Genomic DNA, 23,908 nt, shown 5'->3' with positions numbered 1-23,908 from the left:
TCTCTGCAGCTCCCTGAGAGGAGGGGGCAGTGAGGGGGGGTTGGTCTCTGCTCCCCAGGAACCAGCGGCAGGACGAGAGGCGATGGCCTCGAGCTGCGTCAGGGGAGGTTCAGATGGGACATGGGGACAAATGTCTTTCCTGGGAGAGGGGTCGGGCGTTGGAGCAGGTGCCCAGGGCAGTGGGGGAGTCCCCATCCCTGGGGGGGTTCAAACCCGTCTGGAGGTGGCCCCTGGGGACAGGGTTTGGCAGGCGTGGGGGGGGTGGGGTGACGGCTGGACTTGGTGACCTCGGAGGCCTTTCCGACCCTGTGATTCTGCGACCAAACTCGGACCCAGGGCGACGTTTCACCTCAGCCTTTCTCAGCTGACCCGTCCCGCACTCCTCAGCCCGCACCGGGCCACCGGGCTCCTAACTCCGGGTGCGCGGTAAAGCTGGCCCGAGGTCCCCGCAGCCCCTGCCCCACCGCGGCCCGGTCCGACCCCGCCCCTGGGAGCCCGCCTGGCCGCCCCGCCCAGGTCACGTGAACCCCCGGCGTTCTCGCGAGAGGCTCCCTCCGCGCCGCCGGAGCGCTCGCGAGGGTTTCTCATTTCGCGCGCGCCACAGAGCTCTCGCGAGAGCCCCGCGCTGCTCTGTCGACGGGGTGGACAAGATGGCGGCCACGACGACCATCTCCCTGGTGAGCGGGGCGGCCGCCGCCTTCCCGCGGGCGGCCGGGCCGGCGGGCTCGGGCCGGCCCGCTCCGCGCAGCAGCGGCCGGCCTGGAGGTGGGGGCGGCGGCGCCTCGCCTCGCCGCGGGGCATCGTGCGCGCTGGGCCCCGTCTGCCCGCCTGCCGCCCCGCTGGGGCCCGGGCGGGTGGGCCGGGGGCGGGCCGGGGTCCCGTCGCGGGTGACCGCCGGTCGGGGCCTCCGCTCCGCTGGGCGCGGGGCTGGGGGGGTGCCGCGGGGTGACCGCGGGGCCTCCGCCGGCGGCCTGTCCGCCCGTGCCGGCGCCTTCCTGGGGCCTGCGGCCGGGGCCCCGCGGGGCGGCCGGGCGCGGTGCCGCTGCCTCGGCCCGGCCCTCGGCGCGGGAGGTGGGGTGCGCTGGGCTGCGACGCGCGGGCCTTGCTTTCCCTGGGCTTTGTGCCGGTGTCAGAGGTTCGCCTGTGCGAAAAGACCTGGCTGGGGCTGGCTTAGAAAGCGTTGGGCAGAGACTGCTCTGTGCCAGAGCCTGAGGTGGAAGCGAGCTGCCGCCGCCTTTCCTCACGGAACGGGCTGGGTGCCCGGGGGTCGTTTGTACATTTCCTGTTGCTGCTTTTATGCATCCGTGAAAGAATTCCACTAGTACTGATTTTTAGAACAGTTCTTTGTGTTTTCGGGATCTTTAGCGTTTTCCCGAGTGGACTGCTGATGTTGGGAGAAAGCAGAACACTCTCATTTCAGCGCCTTGTTTGTTTTCTTTGTGAGTTGGCCTTAAATTGAAGAAATTAAAGTACTTCCCTAGGGCACCGTTCAGCCTTGCTCACTCACACCAGTCCTTTTTACTTTTGCCGACCTATAGAATGGTGTAAAATGGAAATACGAAACCTCTGGGGTGTGAAGCCCCCGGGGAAGGTAGCCTGTGATATAGTTGTGGATGCTGGGGAGCTACAGGGGGATGGCCTGGCTCGTGAGCGTCGGGTGGCTTTTGGAGGGAGCACATGGAGTATGGGGTTGCATAGACCACTGGTGTGACACAGCAGAATATTAGGATATTTCTTAATGTGCTTGTGTTTTCTGCCTCCCCCCAATCATGGTTTTCATAGAAGATGCTGAATTTCTGTCATTAATAGATCTAATTCTAAAGCTGTTTTTTTCAAGGGTCTGCCTTTGGACCCTGAAGGAGTTACCTTGCACAGTATTCCTTTCTTGAATTCACAGATACTGGTGCTCAGAATTGGGAGCAAATACAAATAACTCTCACTTTTTCCCATCTAATCTTTGCTTAATTAGTACTTCATTAGGTTAGGAGGTTTGCCAGGTTGGTGTTGGGAATGAGTGTTCAGGTCTTGAGCACGTAAGGTGACACACAGTTCCAAAGATGATCGAAACCCAAGGAATGTTACATGCCTTAGGATGTGCGAGGATGTCAGATTTTGTTTTTCCTCAAAGCTAAGGTAGTGACTGACCTTTATTTCACAGCACACTGCTTCAGCCAGTTCGTTTGGTGTCACTATATAGTTTCATATATGCGTATTTTACAATGACAATGTGTACATTTCAAATATAACTCCCAACCACTGCATGGTGTTGCTGCATGGAAGTGAAATGCAGTGGCTAGAGCAGAAGACTCAGAGTTGCAAGTCTGTTTACAGTAAATTACCAGGGCCTTACAACCTAAGCAGAAGAGTTTCTGTTTATCTGTGTATATTAGATATTATAAACAAATTTAATCAACACTGTTAGAGAAATCGTTGTGTTGCTTTTCTGTAAATCTGGCATTCAGATTGTGTGTGAAGAGCTGAGCACAGTACAGTAAGTGTAAGGAGTGTGATTGTTTTTGTTTAATTGACTTCAGACACCAAGCATTCAAGTTAATTAGCTTACAGTGTCAGGTTAAAATGGGCGTTTGCATTCGGGGAGTTTTAATCCCGTTACAGATGAAGCGTTGCATGGAGTCCAGCAAGTCTTGATGAACCTGCGATTATTCTTGGGGCCAGCAGTAAGAGTCATATGGGCCCCAGGAACTTAAAGTTTAGTTTCAGAGCTGGTGCTGCTGTTGTGGGTGGCTATATTGGCAGGAGCGAGGAGGTAGCGATGGCAGGTAGGTGAGCACAAGAAATAGGCAGCAGCAGTCCTGTGGCTGGAGGCAGAGCGTGAGTACTGGGACAGATAACTGGAGGGGTGAGGAACAAGATGCATGTTCTGGACATGCTGGTGTTACTCGGCGGTGTTTGGGTGCAGAAGAGTTCAGAGCAGCCGACTGTCTCTTGGTACATCTGCCACTTGCAGCGTATTTTAACAAGAGGCAGTAGATATCAGGAGCAAAGAAAATTAAAAGGATTAGTTAGATGAAATAGCATCTTAAAATACAAGCCTTGAGGTGGAAGGAAGCGTCGTCTTTATTTCACTTGTTCCCAGAGTAGGTGGTATCTCAGCATTTAAATGTCATAGTGTAAGAGTCTTCCAGGAAGAAGAACTCCAGCTTGACTGCGTGTTGCATGCTTTGGTTCAGTATGAGCTTTTGCAGTGTGGCTGGAAGATGTTTATTTTAAGCTTCAGGGCTGTTAACCATCTTAAATAGAGCATTCACTCTTGCCAGCTTCACACAATGAGTTAAACCACTTTTTTCAAGTAGGCTGTTTCACAAATTGTATGTTCTGTATGCGAGTTTAGTTCTCGTCTTGCTGGAAATGGGGTGAATCTGACCATCCAATATCATGTGTTAATTCATCAGCATTTTTGCCACTATGTGTTGTACCTTGTGCTTGAAAAACTGACAAATGATCTTAGTGTTAATGAAGACCCAATTCAGATGTCCCTGCAAGCACCTTTAGCATCATCCCTCACTTCTTTCAGGTCCAACACGACTGCCTCTGTCTGTTCTAAATCTCCTTTCCATGCTGCAAAGAAACTGGGCTGATCTGTGCTGTGACCGGGAAATTGGTCTAAAGAAAGTCCTGTGCTTCTGCGGTCTTGTCAGAACAGCTGCAGCTTTACTTTGTTCTGGGACAATTCAGATCATGAAGAGTGGCTAAAAAAAGTTGAGAATTAAAGACAAAGTAACCCCAGTTAAGAGGAACTCCGTTCTGGAATTTGGTAGACTTAGATTTTGCTTTCAGCTGGCTTCCTGAAAGAACAATTGCAGTGCAGGCTCTGTTGTTGTACTGGAAGCAGTCAACTGGGATAAATAATTAAAACAGAAAACAGAGGGCTTTTGTTCGTCAAAAGGAGTGTTGCTTGTAAGGAGACCGAGCTGGATCTTATGAATTATAACTCAGAGTTCAGAAATGCTTGATACTTTTCAAGTGTAGTGTATGCTTATCAGATGCCAGTAAACATTCATTGGATGCATCTTACATGAAAGCCATGCAGTTTATCTAGAATAGAAGATGGGAATCATCACTGCTTTACCTGGCCTCTTCTTTTTTTCGTCCTCCTGCTACTGAGAAGAAGCATCCATATTTCTCATTTGATTTTTAGGTAGAATTAGACTTTATACCGAAGTAGTTTTGCAACTGTAATTTTAGTTGGTGCCAAGTGCTACTGAGTACAGTAAGGGGGCTGTACCACTGTGTTTTGTTACCCAGAGTATTACTGTTGTGGCACGCTGCGTTGCTGTCCTGGATTAGCTCTACTTTTTGCATCTATTCATTCACCTGCTTATTTTTTTTCCCAACACTTGCTTTTGAATCCGTTATCCCCGCACTGTTACCCGGCACTGAGAACGTGTCCCTCAGCTTGCAGTACAGGCACATTTCCCACGTGGCAAGCTCCCTTCCTTCTGATGCTGTAGCTGTGATGTTTTTTTTCCTCTCCTCATGTGGCCTGCAGGTGAGCCCAGGCAGTCAGCCTGAGCAGTGTGTGTAAGATGGTGTGCAATGCCCAACGCCTCCCGTCCCACCCCAGGTGTTCTTTAAAACCTGGACAACCTCAAGGGCATCTGGTGCGGCGTTCAGTGGTTTGGTTTACTTAAAAGAAGGCTAGGAGGAAGAGGATCAAGGTGCTGAGCTATGTCGTGCTACTGGCTCCCTACTGGGCCTGCAGCTGCCTCGTGAAACATCTGCGGGATGCTGGTGTCTGGTGCCCCCAGCACCTGAGTAAGCATCAGCCACGCGTGGGTTCGTGGAAGGTGCCAAGCCATGCAGAGCTGGGGCCGGGAACCTGGAGTGGCACTCTCAGCAACCTGCTTTCTTCCAATTGTGGCCCTTAAGTGGCACTTAAACCATGGTCGCGATGACACCGTTTACCTTTTGGGGGCACGTACAAATTCAGTGATTCCAAGGGGTCTTTTTCCTAGTTTTGTTTCATTTTGTGGGGTATTTTTTTGTGTTTAACTTGCTGCCACTCACTGGTGACTGCCCAGCTGTCAGTGGGAGTATGTGGGTTAATTCACAGAACAAGGTACGTACCCTCCCATGTCGTGTCCCTCTGGGGGGTGTAGTTAAGGAAAGGACTGCTGTATGCTGCTCCTGGTGCAAACTGTGTCTTCCCAATAAATACATATTTCGTCTGATTCTCATCAGTGGCTGTGGGAATGGGTTAAAATCGTATTGTACTTCTAGGACAAACCTAGCAGACTTTGAATTTGGTTGCTGAGGGAAGCTTTAAGAAAAGCTAGACGTGTCTGGGAAAAGATTTGACTGACGGAGAGTTAAGCTTCAGCTTTTTTTTTCCTTTCCCAAATATTGCTGAAATTACTTCACCTTTGCATTGTTAGATTGCTCTTGCTGCTGCCTGTGATATGAGGAACATGTAGTCTGAGGCAACGCACGTGATTTATTGAAACATCGGCAGGACTGTTTTCTGTAGTAAGTCCGCTTCATCGAGAGCCATCAAAATCGCTGCAGGGCAATCCTGCACAGACACTTCCAGTACTTCACATTTCGCAGGCTGACAGATTCGCAGTTTACCGATCGCGTGTGGATTTGGAGGGTCTTTTTGAGAACATCAGCAATGCCCGTGTGTGGTGTCCAGCAGGAATCACAGAATCACAGAATAGTAGGGGTTGGAAGGGACCTCTGTGGGTCATCTAGTCCAACCCCCCTGCCGAAGCAGGGTCACCTACAGCAGGTTGCACAGGACCTTGTCCAGGCGGGTCTTGAATATCTCCAGAGAAGGAGACTCCACAGCCTCCCTGGGCAGCCTGGGCCAGGGCTCCGTCACCCTCAGAGGGAAGAAGTTCTTCCTCATGTTCAGACGGAACTTCCTGTGCCTTCAGTTTGTGCCCATTGCCCCTTGTCCTGTCGCTGGGCACCACTGAAAAGAGTCTGGCCTCGTCCTCCTGACCCCCACCCTTCAGATATTTGTAGGCATTTCTAAGGTCCCCTCTCAGCCTTCTCTTCTTCAGGCTGAACAAGCCCAGTTCCCTCAACCTCTCCTCGTAGGGGAGATGCTCCAGTCCCCTCACCATCCTCGTAGCCCTGCGCTGGACTCTCTCCAGTAGCTCTTCATCTTTCTTGAACTGGGGAGCCCAGAACTGGACACAGTACTCCACATGAGGCCTCACCAGGGCAGTGTAGAGGGGAAGGAGAACCTCCCTCGTCCTGCTGGCCACACTCTTCTTGATGCACCCCAGGATCCCATTGGCTTTCTTGGCAGCCAGGGCACACTGCTGGCTCATGGTTAACCTGTCGTCCACCAGGACGCCCAGGTCCCTCTCCGCAGAGCTGCTCTCCAGCAGGTCCACCCCAAGCCTGTACTGGTGCAATTAGTAATTAGGAAGGCAGTTAGCAGCGGCAGGCAGCTGCAGCCGAGGTGTCAGTAGCCAGCGGTCCCCAGTGCGCGAAGCACTGTGAATTTTGACTCTGAAGTCGTGTGTTACAGGAAGTAGTTGTGTATCTCAATTTGAGATCTAGAATTCATCTGTGGTATTTATGGGATAAATTTTCTTAGCCTGGAACGGGTACTTTAAGTTACCCATGAAGCTTACGAGGACTGGTATAAGTTACTTCAAGAATGCATATGATTCTTCTTTTCACTCACAGAAGTGAGGGCATTTTGCATGTTTTAAATAGTTCACAGTTCCTGTACTACTGCCACGAGCAAGAGGTGTTTGTAGCGTGCAGTGGACCATTTACGTATGCTGCTTGAGGTGACAGAGCGGGCAACAATACAAAATTCTTATAAAAGTATAGTTAATTATTAATGTAATTCGGATGAAATTTTCCAGTAACTTGATTGGTACCTTTTAGTGGTAGAAATGGAATCGCCTGATTAAATCATTGATGTCTTGCTAAAAAAACCCTCTTATATTTTTAAACCAATTTAATGGTCTGATGCCACAGCTTTTGATATCAGCATGGTGGAAATGTTGTGTGTCACAGCTGTAGGTGCTGGTCCTTGGTGTAACTCCATTGTAAATGCTCCTTTAGCACATGGTAGCCTCCTCACCCTCAGTAACTTCAGACTGATGTGCAGTGCTGCTCGTTTTGGTATTTACCTGATCGCTTGGTCTTGTGAACTTTTTTGCACCAGTTCTGTGTTTTCCCTATGCTCTTTCCAGACTCTTGACATTCTTTAAAATACACATACATAAACCAAAAATGGATACAGTATGTCTCTGTTAGTCTCCCCAGTTCCATTTATAAGGATGAAAACACTACAGTGTTGTTTCTGTAGTAGTAGTTCTTTTTTGCCATCACATAATGCCCTCCTGTGCGATTGCTTGCCTGTCCTTTTTGCATTCTTGAAATCCCAGCTGAGTTGGATAATTTGTCCTTTCCTGCGGGAGGGATGCGTGTTCTCTGCTGGCGACTCCAGTGACAGCGGGGTTTCATCAACCGAAACGAATTCCCTGAGCTGTTCTGTGTGGTTCTGGAGCGCTGATGGAACTGCGGCGTTCTCATTGAACTGATTTGGGAAAAGGGACCTGTCTGTCGAATGTTTTTGTACTTTAGTGAGGCTAAGGTGAAATTACTTTGAATATTCCTTATCAGGATGATTAATTTTCAAACAGAGCTGTGAATTCTGGGGGGGAGGTGGCGTATGAGTGAAGTCTCAGCTTGGTGCTGCAGACGGCTGGAGCTTTCCCTGGGAGGGCGAGCGGGAGGTGGAGCACCCAGCAGTCGGTCTGCCCGAGGAGTTTCTTGCTTTGCATGTTCAGGCCTCCTCCTTGCCCTCACTTGCGGCGGGTTCTGGGCCAGCTGTTTGTGAGACTAACTTAGCACCCTTTATGAGGTTCTCATCCTCAGAGGATTAATTGTGGAAATGGCTGCTAGACATTGCTTAATAGGCTTTTTGCATACAGCTTCACAGGTGCTGTGGCAATCCCGAGCGCCATTTAAACAGTCCGGCTCCCTCAGCCTCTCCTTACAGGGCAAGTGCTTCAGCCCCTCCGTGGTCTTGATGGCCCTTTGCCGGTCTTGGCTGCACTTGGTCTTTTGTGTTGGGGGTTCCAGAAGTGATGTGGTGTCTGGGGAGTGCTGAGTGGAGGGGGATCCCTTCTACCTCTCTCTGTGGGCTCTGTTCCTGTTGGTGCAGCCCGGAGTGCTGCTGTTAGTGCACTCTGACAGCCAGGAAGGTGGGCTCCTCCTGAGCACCGTGACCTCAAGTTCTTCCTCCACAGAGCCACTCCTTGGCCTGGACTGTTGCAAGGGGTGAGTCCATCCCAGGGCTGGGATCTAGCATTCGTCCTCCTTGGATTTCATTAGCTTTTTATCAGCAGTAAACTTTTTATACCTGTGACGTGAGCTGTGTTGGGAATCTCAAGAGTTTCAATCATGTTTCACACTGGCAAAAGTCATTTTGGAGCCTGGCAGAGTCAGCTAAGAGCAGGAGAGCTGTCTTCTGCTAAGAGCAAGTGGTGGAGAGAGCTTTGGGTTTAGAGGAACCCAGCATGGACATCAAAATTGTATGCAAGCTCTCGTGCTGCACTTACTGTGTTGTCTGTAGCTGCGTTAAATGGAGAAGGGTTAGCTGAAGGATTCGTCAGGAAGAAGGTGAGAAGATGGTCAGGGAAAGTGGAGATCACTTTTGGGAGGGAGGAATATGTTTCTTGGTGTATTACTTTCCTGCTTGTAATCAAGAGAAAGAGGATCATTTGCATCTTGGTTTATTTTAGCACTGTACTGTAGCTTATGAGGAGCAGTAGTTTTCTTCCTTTGAGAGTTGAAAATTGAGATGCAGGTGATTTTTAGGTTCCATGACAGATAAGTGGTAGTGCAGAGCATACTGCATACAAAGGTAACATCTAGAAGACTTTTTTGATTTCTCAGTGCTGATCCAGCAGGGAGGAGTTCTATCAAATGTGGTGAGAAGGCATCACAAGGAATTGACGCAAGGGTACGTAGATCACTTGTGTGCATGTACTTCAGACTTTTTGTGTTTTTGTATGTTGGGTTTGCGTAGAATTTGGCACCTTGAAAGAACTACGTTATGCTGCTGGACAACAACAGTGAAATTTGTCATCGAATCTCCTTGTTAATTTAAATGGAAGAGGTGTTACTGGCCAAATTCGCAGTCATGTAAATAGTTTGGTCATGAAATGCTAGAAAAATGATAGATTTTGACAGGTTTTAATCTCTGCCCATTCACTATAGAACGCATCTGGTAGGATGGTGGAAAAAACTTGGACGTGCCCCGTGCTCTAGATTTTGGTAATATATTAGTTGCACGAGCTAGCAGTAACAGAAGAAATAACTCGCCTGCACTGCTGCTGTTCCCCATTTGGAAAAAAAAAAAAGTATTCTGTAAGGGGTGGAGAGGAGTGGTTGCTAAAGAAATTCAGGAATAGTAAAAGGGCATCATGCACAGAAAGGCTTGCACAGTTCCAGAGGTTACAGCTGAATCCATGAAGATTTAGACAGTAAATCAGGGCAAAATACTTAAATGTGCTTATATATGTGAAGAAAGACCTTTTCTGAAAATAGCCTTTTGTGTAAGCAGAAACACTGCCTTTGGCCAGGCACTCGGGTGCTTCTTCCAGCTTCACGACTGGTGTGGGATGTTGTGGTATGAAAATACTCAGAGGAGTACAGCTTCCCAAGCACTGACGCAGGTGGTAGAGTAAGGGTTAAACTGAGTGTACTGGCCAGGTACTTCATCAGCCCTTTTTCCACCTCTGTCTTATTTAATCTTCATGTTGTTTGCTTGTTATGGTTCCTAAAATAAACAAGATTCTGTGTTTTTTCTTTCTCTTGTGTGTGTTTATACTTCAGAGAAATTCTCATCCATGTAATAAATTTCCAACGAATGTGCCTGAACTCTTGAGTTCAAACCACCTTAAAGGGCCAAGCAACGCTCAGAAGCAATGTACATAGCAACAGGTATACAGTTTCTATTTATTTCTCTTTTAAAAGAAGCTCCTGTTCTCCTGCTTCTGTTGTTTTTCTTCTTCCCTCCTAACTGCTGCAGTGCATTGGAACGAGGGGGTGTTCAGGGTGGCCAGCCTCAGTGTAAAGCACCAGCTGCTTGTCCACAGTTACTGTTACATTGCTGCCTAGCAGGCTTGAATTAATTGTGCTGACCCTCTCGTAGCAGTGGTACTGCCCTAAGGGGCCAGGAAAGAGAGCAGCAATAGTCTCAGTTCTCTGCGGTCGTGGAGATCGGGATCATTTTACGGAATCCGCTGCTTTTCAGATAGACCGGAATAGCAGGGGGTGGTAGTCTTCCTGGAGGAAACTCTCAGTGTTAAAGGGTACAGGGTGATTAATTTTTGTGATGGCTGTACCATTGAGCGGTGCACGTTTCTCTGGTTTCTTTCCAGAGGAGTATGTGGTGGCAAAGAGCTTGGAACCAGGTGCGGTGGTGCCTGGGTCTAGCTTCTGGGATACTCGCTGTCACTTCGAGATCACTTTTTCATCCTTAGTTTTGATTATACCCTCCATGCTGGAGATTGGGTGTTATCAACCAGTTTTTGGAAGCTGTGGCATTGAATGAGCTCAGATGTCTAAATTACATTAAATCTAGATGTGTGATAGTCTTTCTTTTATGAATCACAACAAGTTATAATTGATGGAGTAGCTTTTTTATTGTGAATGGGTAATTTTGGTAGCCCTTCCACTATGTTCTTCTTTTCCCAAGCTTCATAACTCCTAAATTGCAATAACTACATTTGAAAAAGCTGAGAGGAAATGAAAACAGCAATAGAAAAAGGTGTGGGTTCTTTAAATTGTCTGAAGAAAACAAAGGAGGTCTCTGGAGTTGCTACTGTACGATAGCATGTACGTAAGATACAAACAAATGGGAAGGGGACCCAGGAGAGCTGGGTGAAAAATGTTTTGTTAGCGAGTTGGTTAAGAACAAGAATTATTTTTTTAAATCTTCTGCAGTCAAAATGAATCTCGGAGGTGATGTAGCCTTCCTGTACCGAGAGCACCCCTACTATACCGCTTTACTGAGACTTGTTTTCGGTTTGCATGTGGGCTGTGCAGTAGTCTCTTTTAATCAGAAGTGTCTGCTTGAGTTTCCCAGTTTGCAGCCGTGAAATGGTTGCAGCTACCGCTGTTCTTATTCACGTGTCAGCTTTCTTTTGTTGCACTTTTGTTCCCCTTAGGTCCTTGTGTGTTATTCAGTGTAGCTGTGAACTTTGATATGAAGGGGCCAGTGAAATAACTGCAACATATAACTAGAACGTTGTACTCATATAGTGGTAGAATATGCTTTTATTTTGCATCTGCTCTGTGTTTGTTGATCCTGGAAAATGCTCACAAACCCTTTATGGTGAACTTGAGACTGAATGCACAAAACCAGAGTTCTCAGTTCTCAGACAGAACTTACATGAACAACAAAGGCGGGTCCGGATCCAGCTGCTTTCAGTCGAGAAGGCAGTGAGGTTGTGAAATGGATGGTTCCAACAAAGGGACCGTTGTGCTGTACTCACGCTCTCCCTTCTTCCTCCATTGCATTGATTCGGTAGGAAAATGGAGTTCCCCCGTGGTACAGTGTGTGAGTCAGTGAGACCAGTCCTGCTCTGCATCCTCACGAGAGGTGGAGAAGATTCTGTTGGGAAAATGAACACAGTTTACCTCATGAGAGGAAGTTTCTAGTCCAGTAGTCCCTGCTATTTAGGTGAATGAATTGCCGGAGTATCTGAAGATAAAGAATGACTTGGCAGTGTGATGGCAAATGTTGCATTTAATATGTTAGAACATATAAGTAGTGTGTATATAGTGGGAATCGCAGAATCACAGAATGGTAGGGGTTGGAAGGGACCTCTGTGGGTCATCTAGTCCAACCCTCCTGCCGAAGCAGGGTCACCCAGAGCAGGCTGCACAGCACCGCGTCCAGGCGGGTCTGGAATATCTCCAGAGAAGGAGACTCCACAGCCTCCCTGGGCAGCCTGGGCCAGGGCTCCGTCACCCTCACAGGGAAGAAGTTCTTCCTCGTGTTCAGACGGAACTGAGGAACAAACTACTTCAGTTTTTGCCCATTGCCCCTTGTCCTGTCACTGGGCACCACTGAAAAGAGCTTGGCCCCATCCTCCTGACCCCCACCCTGCAGATATTTAGAGGCATTTCTAAGGTCCCCTCTCAGCCTTCTCTTCTCCAGGCTGAACAAGCCCAGCTCCCTCAGCCTCTCCTCATAGGGCAGATGTTCCAGTCCCCTGAAAAAAAAGATAAACTGATTATGTGTACACGGTGACAGGTTGTAAAATAGCCTTTTATTTACCTCCATGCACTAATGAGGGTTTATCTGCTTAAAAGAAATGTGACCCCACTTTACACCCAGTAAGTAAAATAAAAAATTTAGTTAATGAGCTGACTAAGCAGCATTTAGCATCAGTGCCCCCTGATCAGTTGGGGGAAAGGATTCGTGGCAGCCCTGCCTCAAGGGAAAAGTGTGTGGAGTCCCTCTGTAGCAGCCTGGAGGAGTGCCAGCTGAGGAGGTTTGTTGTGCAGAACTCCAGAATGTCCCAGTCCTGCGCCCAGTGTATGAGCAGCAAGAGCAGGCGGGCCAGCAGATACAGCTGGGGACTGCAGTCTTCCTGGTAGGTGCTTGGTGGTCTTGGTGTTGGAGGGCTGTCACATTAGAGCTGCTGTTCTTACAGCTAGAACTGGCAATGACAGTAGATAAGGCAGATGCTTAGGAGGCCTTGAGTTTTGGGGCTCTTGAGCTCTGCGTCCTACTCATTTTTAGCGGGAGGACTTGAGGATTGTTACCCTGGGCCTGTGCCGAGGTGCCTTCTGAGAACGCATGAGAAGCGGCTGCTTTTATCCTCTTTCTGCTGCTGTTTACTTCTTGAACTTGGCCATTTCTGTTACTTCCATAGTCACGCTGAAAATCTAAATTATTACCCTAAATTGAGATTGCCACGTGAATGTGCTTGAGCTTCATTTACATTTAGGTGGTATCTGTCATTTACTGTGGAAGGAATTCAGGTGGTTAAAGTATCTTAACTATTTTGCGCTTTTCCTGCCCGTCGCAAACACGACATTCTACTTAGCGATATCTAAAAAAAATACAAAAATACCATAAGCGAAAAATCGGGCTGTCAGCAAACTTGTGATTCTGGAGGAAATAGGTGACTGGTCCGTTGCCTGCTGGGTGCTGCTGCCGTAGCCACAGTGCGGGAGCTGGGCTGGTGTTCTCTTGAGCGGTCAGATGTGCAGTGTGTGGCTCTCCTGGAAATGTGGGTGTGCTTTTACCTGAAGCACTCTGCTGTCACAAGGCGCGTCTGACAGTTCTGCTCTGTCGTCTTGAGAGCTGTTGCAGCAGCTTGTCTGTTCATCGGTCTGTGTTCCCTTTTCCTTGTGGTGTGCAATGAAACGTGCATCACGCAGGATCTTTTGCTTCTGAAAGACAAGTTTTTCTTTCTGAGGCTTCAGATGTAGCCAGAAAATAGCTTTTTGCTGTTCTGGAGTTTGACTCGTGAGATCTTGATGTACTGGTAAGATTATTTTTTTTCTGGAGGACATCAACGGTGGTCTTTCAGAGACGTGTGTGCCCACAGGAATTGTCGAAGTTGTTAGCCAGCACCACAAATGCCATGAGCGAGTGATTATTCTGAATGAATGGGAACCAAATCAGTGGGAACACTCGCTGTTCCTTCTGCTAAAATGCCAATTACTTTGATATTATATATTGTCCAAATGACAGCTGTTTCTGTGCCAGGAGAGCTGTTTCTGTTTTGCCATCTGAGTGGGTCTGTTCCTTTTTTCTATACTGTGCTTGTGACAGTGCTTACTTTTTTTTAACTGGAGAACTGAGGCATCAGTTAATAGGCTTTTAATGATGAACCTTATTTTGACTGGAAATTATGTGATGGCATTTTTGGGATGCCAAAGATGAATACCCTGAGGATACAAATTGGTGGACGCTTACCAGCAAGACACAAGCTGCTGAATCACTTTGCCAAAACCACATTGATAGGTATACATTAGAGAAACCTACCGTCACTTAACGTGGTGGGAATAACTGACCAGTTGTTTCACGGGAATGGACTTCAGTGTTAAAACATGAGCGTGAGGTAAAGAAGTCAGTAGAATGCCTAAAACACAGAGGGCTAACATTTATTAGCTACACCTATGTATGATAGAGTCAGGAAAAGTCAGTTTGGTGGCCCTGAAGCTTCTTTCTAGACCTATTACGGTGTTGGGTTTGGGAATCTGCATGTGCAGGTAGTGTGCATCATACTTTTCTGTGAGGTTTTTTCAAATTTCTTTATCCCCAAACCATTCTATGATGATTCTGTGATACGAAGTACGAAAATAGCGCTGCTTCATTACTCAGTACCTGGAACAATATGTGAGATTTGGAAAGCTTTCAGAGAACGTTTTAAAAAGAGAACTTGATGAACCAAGGGTGACAAACCAGTATAGGAAGAGATGGAAGGATAAGATAGATGGGCACATTTCATAGACTCATAGAATGGTTTTGGTTGGAAGGGACCTTAAAGATCATCTTGTTCCAACCTCCCTGCCATGGGCAGGGACCCCTTCCACCACACCAGGGTACTCCAAGCCCCGTCCAGACCTGGCCTTGGACCCTGCCAGGGAGGGGGCAGCCACAGCTTCTCTGGGCAATCTGGGCCAGGGCCTCACCACCCTCGGAGTGAAGAATTTCTGTATTATATCTGATGTTAATCTCCCCTCTTTCAGTCTAAAGCCATTACTCCATGATTTGCCCCTAGTGAAGCCATGTTGGCTGTCACCAGTCACCTCCTTATTTTCCATGTGCCTTAGCATAGTTTCCAGGAGGATCCGCTCCATGAGCTTGCTGGGCACAGAGGTGAGACTGACTGGCCTGTAGCTCCCTGGGTCTTCCTTCTTCTCTTTTTAAAAATGGGGGTTATCTTTCCCCTTTTCCACTCACTGGGAACTTCACCGGACTGCCACAACTTCTCAGATGTGATGGGTAGTGGCTTAGCAACTTCATCTGCCAGTTCCCTCAGGACCCACGAATGCATCTCATCAGGTCCCATGGACTGTGCACCTTCAGGTTCTTTAGACGGTCTCAAACCTGACCTTCTCCTACAGTGGGCGGTTCTTCATTCTCCCAGTCCCTGCCTTTGCCATCTGCAACTCGGGCGGTGTGGCTGGAGCACTTGCCGGTGAAGACTGAGGCACAAAAGTCATGGAGTACCTGGGCGTTCTCCATATGCTGGGTAACCAGGTCTCCTGTTCCCTTCCGGAGAGGGCCCACCTTTTGCCTAGCCTGCCTTTCATCCCCGGTGTACCTACACAAGCTTTTCTTGTTGCCCTTGATGTCCCTGGCCAGATTGAATTCTATCAGGGCTTTAGGTTTCCTAACCTGATCCCTGGCTGCTTGGACAATTTCTGTGTGTTCCTCCAAGGCTACCTGTCCTTGTTTCCACCCTCTGTAGGCTTACTTTTTGTGTTTGAGTTTGTCCGGGATCAACTTGTTCGTCCATGCTGACCTCCTGGCATTTTTGCCTGACTTCCTCTTTGCTGGGATGCGTCGCTCCTGCGTTTGCAGGAGGTGATCGTAGAATCGTAGAATCATTAAGGTTGGAAAAGACGTCTCAGATCATGAAGTCCAACCGTCACCCCAACACCACCATGCCTGCTATACCGTGTCCCGAAGTGCAATATCTACACTTTTTTTGAACCCCTCCAGGGATGGGGACTCCACCACTGCCCTGGGCAGCCTATACCAGTGCTTGACCACTTAGTAAAGAAAAGAAATTGCAGTAACCAACACCCCCAGGTCCTTTTCCACCGGGCAGCTCTCCAGCCACTCCTCCCCAAGCCCGTAGCATTGCATGGAGTGGTTGTGACCCAAGGGCAGGACCCAGCACTTGGCCTTGTTGAACCTCATACAGCTGGCCTCGGCCCATCGATCCAGTCTATCCAAATCCCTCTGTAGACCCTTCCTATCCTCAAACAGATCAACACTCTCGCCCAACTTGGCATCATCTGCAGACTTAATGAGGGAGCGCTCGATCCCCTCATGCAGATCATTGATAAAGAGATGAAGACTGGCTCCAAAACTGAGCCCTGGGGACCACCTCTTGTGACAGGCTGTCAGCTGGATTTAACTCTGTACCGCCGCTCTCTGGGCTCAGCCATCCAGCCAGTTTTTTACCCAGCGAAGCGTACACCCATGCAGACCATGTGCAGCCAGTTTCTCCAGGAGGATGCTGTGGGAAACAGTGTCAAAGGCCTTACTAAAGTCCAGATGGACAACATCTACAGCCTTTCCCTCATCCACTAGGTGGGTCACCTGATCCTTGAATGTTAACCAGCTTTCTTGACCCCTCTTCCCTGCAGGGCTTCATCCCATGGTACTCTACCGAGCAGGTCCCTGAAAAGAGGCCAAAGTCTGCTCTCCTGAAGGGCAGGGTAGTGAGCTTGCTGTGTGCCCTCCCACTGTAATGTCACCAGTCCCTGCCCTGCCTTTAATCCTGACCCATGAGCTCTTGGGCAGCTCCTCATCCATCCTCAAGTGGAGCTCCATGCACTCCAGCTGGCCTTTGATGTAAAGGGTGACACCCGCTCCTCGTCTCCCCTGCCTGTCCTTCCTGGAGAGCCTGTATCCTCCACAGAGTTTAGCTGTTGAGTGGTAGGATGGAGAAGATACAAGTGAACACTGGGGATTATTTCATTTTCGTTTGACTGAAGATCTGGTGGTTAGGGAACTCTAAGTATCCGATACGTTCATCAGTTTGTACAGTCGATGGGATAGCTCTCCCATAGGGAGTGGCTAGAGTATTAGCAGGTTTTAATGAATTACTAGTAGATTTGGGAAGACTTTTTAGCCAGCTATGACGTTCTGACATTAAGTGCTTTGGCTTTCTGGGAATGAAGAAATTGGTGAGAACAGTTTTTCCATGAGTATTTTTTATTTTCTCAGGGTACAGAGTCTATTAAAATGGAAAATGGACAAAGCACGGCAGCTAAGCTGGGGCTTCCTCCCCTCACACCAGAGCAACAGGAAGCTCTCCAGAAAGTGAGTAAACCTGATGTGAATTTGCTTCTTAGCCTTCTCCTTTGGGGTTTTTTGGTTTGTTGTTTTTTTTAAATGAGCATCTGTTACTGATGTTATAAAAAGGAAACTTGCCTACCAAGAATGTGTATGGGTAATGGCCATGCTGTGTGTGGATTCGCACTTTCAAATTCGTGCCCAAGAATTAGTTATTTGGTTTAGAGTTTTTAGATGCTTTTTGGGGAGCATGATGTGGAATTTGTTGTTGGGGTGGGGAGAGTGTTTTTAATTTAATAAGAAAAGGTAAATCAAAATCATAAGTAAATAACGTGTTAAGATCACATTGTAACTCTAAGACAATGTGTAACTGCCACAAAATTACTGCAAGGATCAGCCTGTACTCCACAAGGAATAGCTTTCTGATACGCTCCAGCTGGTCTTTCATTCTGTCCGCACAAGAACACACCATGAGGTATCTCTGTTTTTGTTATGCTCCTTCCCATGTTGTTGTAAAGAGACGCAGCAGCATGCAGCAAGTATTCAACCCATCTGAGCCAACCTGTTTTAATCCAGATAAAATTTCAGTCCAGCTCTGACTTCTGGTTGTTGGTCTGATTTCATACAGCTGGTGGGGGAAGGTTACTGCTGACTTCTCGCCCACTTTCCTGGTGGGAGTCAGTGATGCCTGACTTACAGAGAGGAGAGCAAAGTTGGGAAAAGAGGGGAAAGAAAGCAAAATCAGGGAATGTGGGAACTGTGGGCTAGGCATCTGCTGTATTCTGGTGAGGCAAGTAAAATATTGTTCTAGGTAGGCTTCGTGTGAATGTTCCCATAACGTTGAAGCTGCTTGTGTGTGTGTTTGGCTCACAGTGTGAAACGGCCTCGTTTCCTCTGGCTTCTCCGTAGCTGACAGATGTGAATCCCCTTGTCCATTTCCAGGTTTCTGAAGCACACGTCTCAAATCCACGGTTTAGAGCCTGCCGTTCCCTGGCACCTCCCAAACACGTACAGCCATGGAAAGCAGGTGCCTGAGAGGTTGGCTGAGTGTGTTTGTACCATCCGCTGGGAACAGGCACACGTGTGGGTATTAGGTTTCCTTTGACAAAGAGCCTCCATGTCAACACCACTGGGTGTTAAAGCTCAGGCTTTGTCAAATTTGTAGAAGACTGAAAGAAAAAAATAAATGAATCAGTGTTGTGTCTGCAGGCTAGGGACCAGAGCTGGAGGATTTTAGTGAGGAAAAGCAGTGGGTTCTTCAAACTAGAATAGGCCAGATGTGATAAGATAAGAGAGGGGGAGCGCCCAGTCGAGAGACTGGACATGGGGATTTGGAGGCCCTTCCCTTTTGTAGAAGCTCTTTGTCCAGATGTTCTCTGAGTGGAAAGGACTTGAAGGAGGCTATCTGTCCTGCCCTCGTCCCAGCAGGTAAGGTGCTATGGTGGGATCGAAGGGGCAGAGGGCGGAAGAGGGGAGATGCGAAGTGTGTAGTGCATGCTGCTTTCCTAACACTGCGCCTGCCGCCACGTGAGTCCATCCAGTCCTCTGCCTCAAGCATTGTGCTGTATTTCAGGACTCACGACTTCGAGATGTTAGTAAGCTGTTGGCCGCTGGGCTAGTTGTACAGAGTGCCTTAGTGCCAAAAAGTTCCATTGGGAGCCAGTTGTGTGGTTCTGGGGAACTGTGGTGTAAAATCAAACGTGATTCCCTGCTCTGTGGTATTGTCTTACGTCTAAAGAGCCTGTATTTCTTTCTAGGCAAAGAAGTATGCGATGGAGCAGAGTATCAAGAGTGTGCTGGTGAAGCAAACCATCGCCCACCAGCAACAGCAGCTCACCAACCTTCAGGTGAGAGACCCTCTGAGATGCTCCTTCTGTGTCTTACTCTCCCCAACAAGGTGGAGTTCTTTGTGCACTTAGAAGCAGAGCACAGCCCTGAGGCCTGCCTGGAGCCAGGTACATGCGCTTGTGTTTCCACAGTGAAATTGCAGTGCACTGTCTTCAGCTCACTAAAGAAGCCCCCTTTACTCACCTGCACAAATTGCCCCCACATTTCACTCATTCAGAGAGTGAATTTTTGAAGAGTCTCTCTCCTGTTTTCTGGCCAAACGCTTTTTGAAATGCCAGCAGCCAACAAATTTGCAGAGTTTCACTTTCGACTCCCATTTAAGATGGTGTCTAGGATTACTGGGAGCAGTATCGTTTCACCATCTCTTCTTCTTGAGGGGAGGGTACCTGCCTCTGCTGTGTTGCTGACAGTGCTGCCCCATTTCAACTCCCCTTCACCCAGGTGCTCTCAATTTCAGAGACATTCCGTTGGCTATTCCCACTAGTGCTGGAATGCCTGTGTACTGGGAGAGCCCTCAACTGATATTTAAATCCGCCGGCCTTCAGAGGTTGCTGGAACGCATCTCACAGCCTTCTACTCAAAGTTAGGAGGCCTAAAATGATGGCTTTGGGATGCTGGATTTTTTTAATGGAGAATCACTGTGGATGAGCTTGCCACATTAGGCAGGTCTGGCCTTTCAGGGCTGTGCTTGTTTCCGAGTGTCTGATCTAGTTGAGGGGCTCCTTTTTAAATGCTGGGGGTGAATCAATGACAGTGGTTGCAGAGGTTACTATTGCCTTGAGTCCCCCCCTGGGAGAAGACCCTGCTTCCTGAGGCAGTGGCAGCAGCACAACTCCACCCTGACCTGGTGGGACTGGAATCTGCAGGGTCCCAGCGCTGGACAGTCCTTGGGACCAGGCAGTGAGGGGCAAGGAAGGAGAGGCCTCTCTCACAGGTTCCCTGTGCCGCCGCTCTGCTTGAGTTTTTACAAACAGCCGTAGTATGCTCAGCTCCAACAGACTGAACTCTGTCTTTACTGTCTTTCAGATGGCAGCAGTGACAATGGGCTTTGGAGATCCTCTCTCACCTTTACAATCGGTCAATAGACATATTCACTTCTTCTTGGGCACTTTGTCTTAGTCAGGGCCTAGAGTGGGGAAGTATGTAGTGGTAATACAATGCTCTTAATTCAACCCAGCACAACTCTCCCACATACCCACCTGTTATGGACAAGCACAACAAGCAGAGGCAAAGTGTAAACTCCCCAGAGGAAGACCCTAGGCTGGGTGCAGTCTGCTGTGACATTGGCAGTCGGGGTGCTGGAGTCAGTTGGCAAAGAAAGCTTTAGATTTCGGACAGTTCTGAACACATCTGTGAAATTGTGGGAGCTGCATTTCTAGGGATGCTACAGTTCTGAGGTCCTGACCTAAAAGTAACTGCCAAGGTAACTCACAAATGGGCAATTTCTTAGGAGGCAAACTCACCGCACCAAAGAGCTGGCAGCTAAGGTGCTGGGGAGGACTGGGGCACTGTAGGTTTGCAGAACGTAACGTAGCCCAGATGTAAGACTGCTCTTACTGTGCATGTTTCCAGACTAGGTGAGTAGGGCATGTTTCAAGTGAAGAAAAAGCAGGATGGAAGTAACAGAACTGCAGGACTATTCAGAGAACATGTGCAGTCCTTCAGTGCTGGAATTTCTAATCAGATGCCACACAGAGCTTAATTACCCGGGAATATCCATCCCCTCCTTTTTCCTAGGCATGCTGGACAATGGCCACTGCAGAAAGTGTCTTATGAGCTCCACTCTGCATGCAGGGGTTAATTTGTAAATTGATTTGTAAATTTGTAAATATTTTTCTGTCTTGCCAGAATATAATATTTCTGCTTGGTGTGAAATGCAGCCGGAGCCTTGTACTCCACAATGAAAGATGCACTAAAGCTAAAATCGCCTGTTTTCCCTCCTTTAACACTGCACAGTAGGTAGTGTGTCAGCAGGGGAGCCAAAACACGTTTTATGGGGATGGGTAAGCTTGGAATGGACTAGAAGCATACATCTCAATGTGAATTTGACGTAGCTGGTTTCTGAACCCTTATGCCCAAGAAACTTCCACCAATTAATATAGATGTTTACGTGATAGCAAAACTCCATCAGTTTTGCTTAAAAAAATTTTTGGCTCATTCACAGCTGGGCAACAGATGAAAAAGCGTGTACTGATAACGTTGCAGGAAATGTTTAATTTCTCATTAGTCTCAAAGGCATAGTCAGTATTTTGAACCCTCTTCCGAAGACGTTCCTCCCGTGCTGGGAAGTCAGACTGCTGCCGATGGGACAGGTCCTAGAAGCAGGCGCCTGCACTGAATCGTCTGGCTGTGGGACAGTTTGGTGTAGTTGGGATACCCTGTCCTCAGCAAATGCTTTATCCCACAGCCCATCAGGAACATAGAAAATGTGAACAGACCTTTGTCCAACACTTTTTCCTGTTGACAAGACTCATCAATTCCTACATGAAGGAAGTGCAGCCTGAGCTTCCTATTGGGCTATCTTAGTGCCTGAGATTAAAGCTTCCTGCCTACTTAATCCTCCAAGTATTACAGCTCAGGATTTCCATGTCACTTCAGCAAGATGAGCACAATTTCCTGACGTTGTTTTATTAAAATTGAAGCTAGTGGTGATGATTTTGCATCACCTCCTTTGTTTAAAGGAGCAATCCAAGATGATGGTTTGGCTTGTCCTTAAAAGAACCTTCATAAACACTTAACAGCAACTTACGTAGGTACGACTATGAGCTGCTGCCTTTATGAAGGTTGCAGATACTTTAAACTCTATTTTGTAGGTGGAGGAGGAGGGCCAGTAGCCAGTAAAATGTACTTAGGGTAGCTAGTGAAAACAAGGAGATTTCTAGTCAATGAGTTTCTGACCCTGTCAAGTGCTTAGTTCACAGGTGTACATTACATCGTTCCCCTGACCTGTCAGTGATCCACGTGTGCCCGTAGTCATCGCAGTCCACCTCAGTTCTGCCTTTTGTAGGTCCAAATGTCTGACACGTTGCTGATGTAACAGAGTCCTCCTAACTCCACCCCACCTATTTTGTTAGGATCTCTGCAGCAGGGTAAGATGTGGATTTCCTCCTGTAAAGGTTGCTGCCCTGGGAGAGGACAAATGCTGTTTTTCTTGCACCTGTTGCATTGATAACTGAAAAGAAGGGAACGTCCTTTTTGTATATATAGACCCTTCAGAAGGTGAAAAATTCCTCTGCCTGGTGCAAGGCTGCAGTGTCTTGTCAAGAAGCACTCCTGGTAAAACACTAAATTCTTATCGCAGTCTGTGGCACCATGGGTGAGGCACTGCACTGAGACGCCTGGGATTAGAATGGTGATGGCTCTAAACCCATAAATGGACACACTACACAGGCTGAGGGGCTACTGATCACTGGCTTTCCTGCACCAAAGCTGGGAATGTGTTGGAGAACCTGGGAGACCACACGTCAGCTGTCCTGCGTGTACACGTGCCATAGTCCTCCTAGTCACAGCTTTGCAGAGTAAATTGAAAAGCAGCTTGTTTTTAACTGTGTGAAATACTTAAACCCAGTGAAGAGGCAAGCTTAATGTCACTTCAGGAGCCGCAGCATGGGGTGAGAACCATTCCTGTTTATAGTGTCCCTGCTGTATTGAATAATAGGAGTTGAACATTTACAGTTTGTTTCCTCCTATGGTCACTGTCACTCACGTACAGGTGTGAGGGAGAAGGATTACTTCAGGTACAGTTTGTGTCCACACTTCCATGACTGTCACCGATAAAATGCTGTCCCCTCTGTTTTGCCATTTGAGTTGCAGCATCCCCAGACGTGTCAGAGCTCGTTGTGCTCATGGTTGTTACGGCACTCTGAAAGCAGGCCTCTCGTCAAGGCCTTGGGTAAAGACCCTCTGAAACGGTGGTGGGGAAGAGGTGAATGTTCAGAGCTCCCAGCTTTGGTGCCAGGCACTGTGGTGCTGGGAAGGGAGAGAGGCATCGAGCTTAACGCTGCGTTTGCCTACTCTGCAACAGTCTGTAGCCCTTACTGCTTTACATGTGTTCCATCTGTTCCACACAGAAGGGGAGTGAAGCCCTGTGCCTATCTCCAACACACTGTAACTCAGTCTTGCTGATGATAGGGAGCTGCCTCTGCAGAGACCTAATTTCTGCCTCGGTCCCAAGACGTGCTGCTAGGATATGCTGGCCAAACCTGTGATTTTTCGTAGGCAGCATCTTCCTAGAACAGTGTTCGTTAGTAGTAGCAATTCTAGAATTGCAATAAGAGTGAAAAATAATTGAAGGATACTGCTTTTTTGGATACATGCTGTAAGAAATTTCTGGATTTGTCTTGCAAACAGGTTTTCAGGCATACTTAGGAGAAAATAGCACAGAGACCTTCTCTGCACCGAAACTGATAAGGGCGGAGCTTTGGGGGCTGCACCACTATCTGAGCCAGTAACAACAGGCAGTGATAAGTACTAGCACCACACACTTAATGAAGAAGTTTCATTTAACCGTTTAATTTCTTTTGCTTTGCTTTTCAACTGTGCGGTGGAAGTGGTGCCTAGTACTGGATCTCATGCTGCCTGGGGCGGGGCGGGAGGAGGTGGTGTGCGATGCTCGAGGGAGTGGGGAGGAGGTGCCCAGTTCCAGATCTGTTGTGGCCCGGGAGGATGGGGTGGAGGGAGGGTGTGCCGAGGTGGTGCCCGGTATCGGATCTCTCGCTGCCCCTTGCGGGAGGGGGGTGGGGGGGGGTTATGAATAGTGTCCAGAACTGAGACCCCTGCTGCCTGGAGGGTCAAGCTGTCCTAGAATGAAGTGATTTCCTCCTCCTGCAAGTGTTGCTGGAGATGTGATCAGGCTGGGGAGGGTTAGACCTTACTGGGGGATTGGAGTTAAGGCTCCTGAGGTGGCAGACCCCATCACAGGTTTGGCTGCCCCTGGGAGTGAGCTGTACTGTTTATCCGCTCCAGCAGTCTGTGCATTGAGCAGGAAAATACTTCTTTATTACTACGTGTGGCAGGCTGTGCTGCAGCCCAGTGAGGAGCTACCTGCGGTTGGGTCATAGC

At 48.3% G+C, this 23,908-nt stretch overlaps 1 protein-coding gene across 4 annotated transcripts in view; it reads left to right on the top strand.

Annotated features, from left to right (window-relative positions):
- The first annotated feature begins 581 nt into the window (after positions 1 to 581).
- Positions 582 to 23,908, top strand: part of PUF60 (poly(U) binding splicing factor 60) — a 35,846-nt gene continuing 12,519 nt past the window's right edge. The window contains exons 1-6 of one of the 4 annotated variants that reach the window (XM_075415388.1): positions 635 to 677; positions 9,835 to 9,942; positions 16,931 to 17,026; positions 17,942 to 18,026; positions 18,757 to 18,846; positions 19,874 to 19,924. In XM_075415388.1, the coding sequence (XP_075271503.1) occupies positions 16,956 to 17,026; positions 17,942 to 18,026; positions 18,757 to 18,846; positions 19,874 to 19,924 (297 nt within the window). In that variant the 5' untranslated portion in view covers positions 635 to 677; positions 9,835 to 9,942; positions 16,931 to 16,955. Of the gene's footprint in view, positions 678 to 9,834; positions 9,943 to 16,930; positions 17,027 to 17,941; positions 18,027 to 18,756; positions 18,847 to 19,873; positions 19,925 to 23,908 lie in introns of all 4 variants that reach the window. The other 3 variants (XM_075415390.1, XM_075415389.1, XM_075415391.1) reach the window with 3 other exon arrangements.

The sequence above is a fragment of the Opisthocomus hoazin genome, chromosome 3, assembly GCF_030867145.1.
Source record: "Opisthocomus hoazin isolate bOpiHoa1 chromosome 3, bOpiHoa1.hap1, whole genome shotgun sequence".
NCBI classification, from domain to species: domain Eukaryota; kingdom Metazoa; phylum Chordata; class Aves; order Opisthocomiformes; family Opisthocomidae; genus Opisthocomus; species Opisthocomus hoazin.
Note: the sequence above shows the minus strand (reverse complement) of the source record. Positions and strands in the feature narration are given on the sequence as shown.